The sequence below is a fragment of the Notothenia coriiceps genome, unplaced genomic scaffold, assembly GCF_000735185.1.
Source record: "Notothenia coriiceps isolate Sejong01 unplaced genomic scaffold, NC01 NC01_scaffold00018971, whole genome shotgun sequence".
NCBI lineage: Eukaryota > Metazoa > Chordata > Actinopteri > Perciformes > Nototheniidae > Notothenia > Notothenia coriiceps.
The window spans coordinates 104769-111388 of NW_011351672.1; the positions used below are offsets into that span (position 1 = coordinate 104769).

Here is a 6620-nt window from a genome sequence, read left to right on the forward strand (position 1 = left end):
CGAGGCTCCCCCCGCCCTCCTGGCTGATAGTATGACAAGCCTCAAGCTCCTCAACCCCCCCCGCCCCCGTTGATAATTCTCGATCGTTGGCACGCTCATAACAATTTGTTTTTTAAATGGCACTTCATATCAAAAAGGTTGCCGACCCCTGGTATAGAATTTATAACTTTTGAATATTTACCTAATAATTTTTCAAACAGACACTCCCTGGTATGAGTCAGTGTGCAGGCCAGGTTTGATTGCCCTTAAGGGCGGTTTCTATAATAACGGAGTAAAGTCCAAATATTATATTATATATATTTCAAATGTGTTGCAGATATATTTCTCGTTAATGAGCCCTTTGGTCATATGAACTGCTTCAATTTATCAGCATCAAGTTACAGTTAAAGGTGGGGTATGTAATTTATTTCAGAAACACTTTTTGTTATATTCCATGGAATGCTCTTAACATCCCGATAGCAATGAATATATTAAATGCTTTGACGATAAATAAATAAAGAAATGTCATCTGTGGAAGCCGTAGTACTGTAAAAAGCACGACCAATCATTTTAGCCGGCCCGGCTAAAATAACTGGATGGCCTACCTGCCTGTCAGCCTTCCATCTGTGCACAAACTTATCTCGTGACCTCATTGGTCATGTGAGCGTTGGTGTGTGTTGGAGGAGAGACTCTGTAAGGAAGTAGCAGATTTCTTCAGGCTATGTATGTTCAAATTCTAGTGCAATCGAGCTGGTTTCTCCAAAATTATCTACCCCACCTTTTAAGCAATATTTGTGCAAAAGAAAGATCTTATTGGACATTTGAGCATCCAGGTTGGGAAGGACCAATGGAAAGAGCCGGGGACCTTATCTCTTACAGACTTCCTTAGATCAGATTTAAATGATGAGTTTCAGAAAAATCGACCCAATTGTTGTATCTTCACAAACTGCTTTGTTATATAGCTTCCACAAGCTTCACTGTCCGTCCGGTCGTCCCCACCGCCCCCCCCCCTTCAGGTGCAGCAGAGCCAGGACAAGATCGCCCGGCTGGAGCAGGAGAAGGAGCACTGGCTGCTGGAGGCGCAGCTGGGGAAGGTGCGCTTGGAAAAGGAGAACCAGCGCATCGCCGACCTGGAAGCTCAGCTCGCTGCAGCTCAAGGGGGGAGTCTGAACTCACCCCCAGCTGCAGCCAGCACGCCTGTACAAAGCCAGGAGGAAGCAGAGATGGAGCCCAGCTCTGGGGAGAGAGAGGCCACGCTGTGCACCAGCTTGGTACTGTCCCTCATTGGCTGCTGCTCTTGTTAGTTTTTGCTTGCAGAGGACATTTTCCGCCCATGGCACTAGTGTCTGATTTGCTTCAACAAAGAGAGTATTATGGCTCTTTTCTTGTGGCCCCCATGCTAAGCAAGTTGTTGCCTAATGAAAGCAAGACTTCCAATGCGCTGATGCAGCAGAATAGAGGAGTAATGTTGTTTATGCAAGTCAGTGCAGAGTTCACAGTGCAGTCACAACCCAGGGCAGTTTGACTCACCCGTTACTGCGCTGCTTGTGTTTTATTTATATTATCTCTTGCATAGCTTGTTTGTCCTAACAGTGTTAGACGCCTGTCTGTGCCTGAAGCTTTTATACCATCTGATTTATGATGAACTTCCTGACATGTTTTTTGTTTTCAGGTTGGCATGTTGTGCACAACACCTTCAGTCGAGCATGTAAGTTTCCACACACTTAACCAGCTGGCAAAATAAAACACAGAGTACCTAAATAAAAAACAGAAATGAATTTTTTAGGTATTTGAAATCATAATACTTCCTAGAACGTGAAACAAAGTTCTTCTCCAGCTGGGTGTTGTGTCTGTGTGTGCAGGTGGGTGACGAGGAGTCCAGGGAGACGCTGATAAAGACTCACTACATGGCCAGAGTGGGAGAGCTCACCACACAGCTCCAGATCTCAGACAGCAAAGCGGTGCACTTTCACTCCGAGGTGAAGCCCTAACCAAACTGCTGCTCGTAGCAAAGAACTGAACTTTTCCTTGCATGTCACTTGGGAAGAGGAATATGAAAACTCAACTAACAACCTCCTCTAAAAGAGAGAGAGCACAGAAACTGAATCAGAAGTTAACCTTGTTTTCTCTGTTGTTTTCGCTTTGTAAAAAAGGCAACACTTTATTTCCAAGTGTTGCCTTTTTTCACTGAGAAACTGACACCTTACATTTTTGGTGTCAGGTATCTGAATGTAGATAGCTTCTCTAAGTGACACCCGGTCGCATTAGTGACTAACCGGCACGTCAGTCATCAACATTTTGTATCGTAGCAACAGGACTGCACCTGATCTTGAGTCACAGCCTTGCGAATTAATCTATCACTATTTCAGACTCTGCATTTACATTTGGCAGCTGTCCTGAAAAACACCCATAAACTATGTAAATACACCTTTATTGAAGCTTTTGAAAAAAACCTGCAAAGTATAGACTTGCTTTACATCTATCGGGGGACAGCAGTTGTTTATTTCCTTTTTTTCTCCCTTTCTAGTGTCGAGCTTTGGCAAAGAGATTAGCCATTGCGGAAAAGTCTCGGGAGACTCTGACTGAGGAGATCAAACTGGCCACTCAGAAGATCACACGCTTGCAGGTAAAAAGCAGTCTCATTACCAAAAGAGCTTTCTACATTAACCTCATATAAGCTCAGAATACATTGTCACTATGTTGTCTGACACACAGGATGAGCTGGCTACGACGAAGAGGAGCTACGAAGACCAGCTCAGCATGATGAGCGACCACCTGTGCAGTATGAATGAGACTTTGAGCAAGCAGAGAGAAGAAATTGACACTCTCAAACTGGGCAGCAAGGTACAGCACTCGGACTGAATCGCCTATTTATATGCTTTTTGATCGTCCAAATGGTTCCCTTTCAAAATGTAACTTCGCTCTCAGGATTTTTTGCAGCTGTCGCATGCTATCAATCCCCATGTACATAAATATAAAGCTCAACCGTTTAAAATGGAGCGATACAAATCCAGTGGGTTCAAGGTTCATTTCAGGGTTGTCAGTGAAATGTGACGTTGTAAAGTTTTCGTCAGATACGGGGGTGAAATGCGAGGTCACTGGTGACGTCGTGGTCTGTGCGGGGCCTGATGGGAAAAGCACCTGCTGGAACCATCTGAAGAAGTCGTTTAAAGTTAAAGCGGCAGAAATGGAGAGGCCCCTTTTTGAAGCGTGCATGTTCCTGCTTGTGCGTACACAGAAAGCTGAGTGCTGGGAAGTTACAGGACAGAACATGTTTGGGAGTTAAAGGTGGTGATTTTCTCTTGGAAGGCCAGAGACCAGCCTCAGCATGTTTTTACATCTTAACACCGAATGCAAAACCAATCTGAGCCCTATCACCTTGCTGCACTTAAACGCAACACGGTACTTTAAATGTTTTATCCATGTTGTAACTGACATTCTTTGCATTTTCTTCTTGTGTTTTCTGTTCCTTCTAGGGAAATGCCAAAAAGAACAAAGGTCGCTAGAGCTGCTCTTTAGGCTCTGGCTCCATTTTGGCATCACAAAGGGCACCTTGAGAGAAGATTTGATGTGTGGAGCCTCGCAGCAGCGCCCTGGTACAAACTGTCACCGTCAACAAACCACAGGACGGCTACATGCGCCTCAGATTCCTCCACTATCAAACAGAGGCAATAAGAATGAACTTCTATGGAGGCTTGAACAATTTTTTGAGTTTGACTGAGAAGCTTCCTTTTCCCCTTTTCCTTGTCACAGCACAAGTTAACACTTAACATGATTTGCTGACAACTGTTCTCTTAAACTGTTCCGGGAGCTGCTTCTTGACCTGTTGGCCAAAGCAGGATGGAAGAGAAAGAGATTTTCCCTAAAAGGGACAGAGGAAGATAAACAGGAGGAACAGTTAAAGTTGGTTATGCTCACTGATGTTAAGCCTTGAAGACCAAAACCCTGTTAATCGGTGCGCTCCTGCTTTTAACGCACGTGTGAGAGAAAATGAAATTGCATCATCACTGCTTATCTGTCGGAGCAGGCGAACAGAGTAAATGTTGGTGTGGCTGTATGTGTGTACCAGGCTTTACAACATGTGACTATTGTTTTACACTTAGATGTTTTTTTTAAATCAAATTAAAGATTATTTGTGCAATTGTGCCTGTATGTCCACATACAGCATAATACCCCTCTTACAACACATGCATATATCACAAGCGTATGTAAAGAAGGGCTTTGAAACCTAAACAAACAGCTAACAGACACTTGAATTCATTCCTCATGTTGGAAAATGTTCTGTCCAGTGGGTGTGGAGAAACAGGAAGAAATGTCTGCCTTGAAGCACTGATTAACTCTTTACCTTGAAGGAAAGGGTACGATGGACAAGTCAGAGCTCGTAAAACGGTGTCAGTCTGTCTCTGTGAAGTGTAACAAAAGTCTTTTTTTATTACCAAAGTAAACGGATGTGCACTCAGAAACCTGCTGGGGCACAACTGTTTCTAAATTCATGTTTTAATGTGTATGGACGAAAAAAGGGTTGACATGAATAACACTCATTTCAAATCATGATATAATTGTACTGTATCATTTCCAAAAATATATATGTATATACACAAAGGCATTTATTCAAAGGTTACACATTTTTATTTTCCACAACATTTTGAAAAATGAATCAAGTTATTTTTGTGTGTGAGGCAGGATTAAGTGTCTGACAGGGGTGGACCCGTCTGTAACCGGTGCTTAGACATCCTGATTCATGAGTCATGGCAGAGGGCAGATAATGTTTACAGTAAAATGGCTTGTAGTGACTTGAGGAAATGAAAGGAAAGCCCAGCTTGGTTATGAACATTCTTATGGCCAGTTTACACCTGCCAGCAAACCTTTTGATCATAAAGATTTGCCAACACCCCCAATTACTGATAAAAAGATATATACTTGTATTCTCACAATGTAACCTGTACAAAAGCACATATAAATATGTGAAACAAAATAAAAAGCTTGTTCAACATGTAAATGATTCATATATTGGCCAGCTGGTTATTAATGAGCATGTCTGAGTTGACTTTCCGTGCTGCGTTTCTGGGAGTTGGAGGAGACTTGGATATTAAATCGCCCATCATTTTAAAAACAAAAAACAGCTGGTAACACACCCTGTCCCCTGGGAAATGAGGCAACACCATTAAACTGGAGGTATGAGGATTGGAAGATTACTTTTTGATGATGCACTTTGTGTTCGAAGGCAGAAACACAACTTTAGTTGAATTTATGATGCTTTCCAATGCTCTTGGTGCACTACTCCAGAGTTCAAAGAAATAATAAACCCCCTTTATTTGTGCTTTCAAAGGCTTTAGACCAGGGGTGTCCAAACTACGGCCCGGGGGCCAAATGCGGCCCGTGGACCATTTTGAATCGGCCCTCAGCAAATTCTGAAAGTATAATGGAATATGGCCCACAAATTAAACTTGTGCTTGTCTTGTATTGTACTTCTTACATATATATGTAAACATTACACTGTATTTATGTGTTAATAAGCCCACTTTTTAAATAAATCCAGTCAATTAAAGTTGGAAACATTTCATAACAAATCTAACTTGATAAGAAAACCCCAATAACTATTTGTAAAACAAGTGTAAAATATACCCTTCATATTTCCACTAATAATAAGCGATCTGAGGCCCCTGTTTTAAGGAATGAGTTGCCAACATAATAAATGAAACCCTCTGGAGGGCTGTGATGAAGGCTGTTTTGTTTCTTAAAGCATTTTCAAACAACCTACATTAGATTGAGTTTGCTGACTTAAAACTTAACTTATGAGGCAAAATACCTCTAGGGAGTGGCCCAGCCCTTCGTATATTTTTCTGTATGTGGCCCTCGGTGGAAAACGTTTGGACACCCCTGCTTTAGACCATCAATGACAACAATGATAAACAAAAAAGTTATTTAAACTTTTGTAGAGGCTGCAGAATTAGGAGGAACAATTACCAAAGATGTGCAGTGAGGGAAAAGTATTCTCCTATTATATCCTGCTTGTTGGCCCCTGCTTCAACTTATGCATTGTTTATACTTTGCAAGTAAGCCACACTATGACAGGACTGGTTTTGATTTAGTTTATTACAAATAATATAAATCATCATTACAAAGGGAAAAAACTGTGGGATCCTGACTCACCCCTTTCTATTTCTTATGTACATGTTACTGAATGTAACATGTCACTGAATGTACATGTTACTCTGCTTACTGCATATTCTTTGAGTAACACGAAGTACATTTGACAGGGTTTTGATATACAGCCTAAACCTCAACTTTAAAATGTATTAAATTCATCATAAAGATAGACTGTCGATCATAACATTTTGTATATGTCAAAACATGGGTTTATTTAATTAAAACACATGTAGACTTACTGTAATAAATAATATCTTAATGATGTACCCTCAAGGAGAATGTTTCACTACTTGCTGTGATGATCGCGCCTATTTCCTGACACAGACATTTCCTACTGTCTTGAACGCAGCGCCGCTCTGTTCACTCCTGTAGTGTCCCGCTGTAGGACAGTCTGTGTGAACTCGGGAGGGGAAGCGCTGTTAAAACTCCCAGGATTTACACTCTGCCATTTTGAGGAAAACCGGCCGACATCAAGAGTACAGATAAAACAG

General features: G+C 41.7%; 1 protein-coding gene across 3 annotated transcripts in view; it reads left to right on the plus strand.

Annotated features, from left to right (window-relative positions):
* ppp1r21 (protein phosphatase 1, regulatory subunit 21) overlaps positions 1-4974 on the plus strand; it is an 18851-nt gene extending 13877 nt beyond the window's left edge. For all 3 annotated transcript variants that reach the window (XM_010777978.1, XM_010777977.1, XM_010777979.1), the window contains 6 exons: positions 996-1250; positions 1652-1687; positions 1842-1958; positions 2507-2605; positions 2695-2823; positions 3456-4974. In XM_010777978.1, coding sequence (XP_010776280.1) covers positions 996-1250; positions 1652-1687; positions 1842-1958; positions 2507-2605; positions 2695-2823; positions 3456-3485 — 666 coding nt within the window. In that variant the 3' untranslated portion in view covers positions 3486-4974. The remainder of the gene's footprint in view (positions 1-995; positions 1251-1651; positions 1688-1841; positions 1959-2506; positions 2606-2694; positions 2824-3455) is intronic.
* The last annotated feature ends 1646 nt before the right edge of the window (positions 4975-6620 follow it).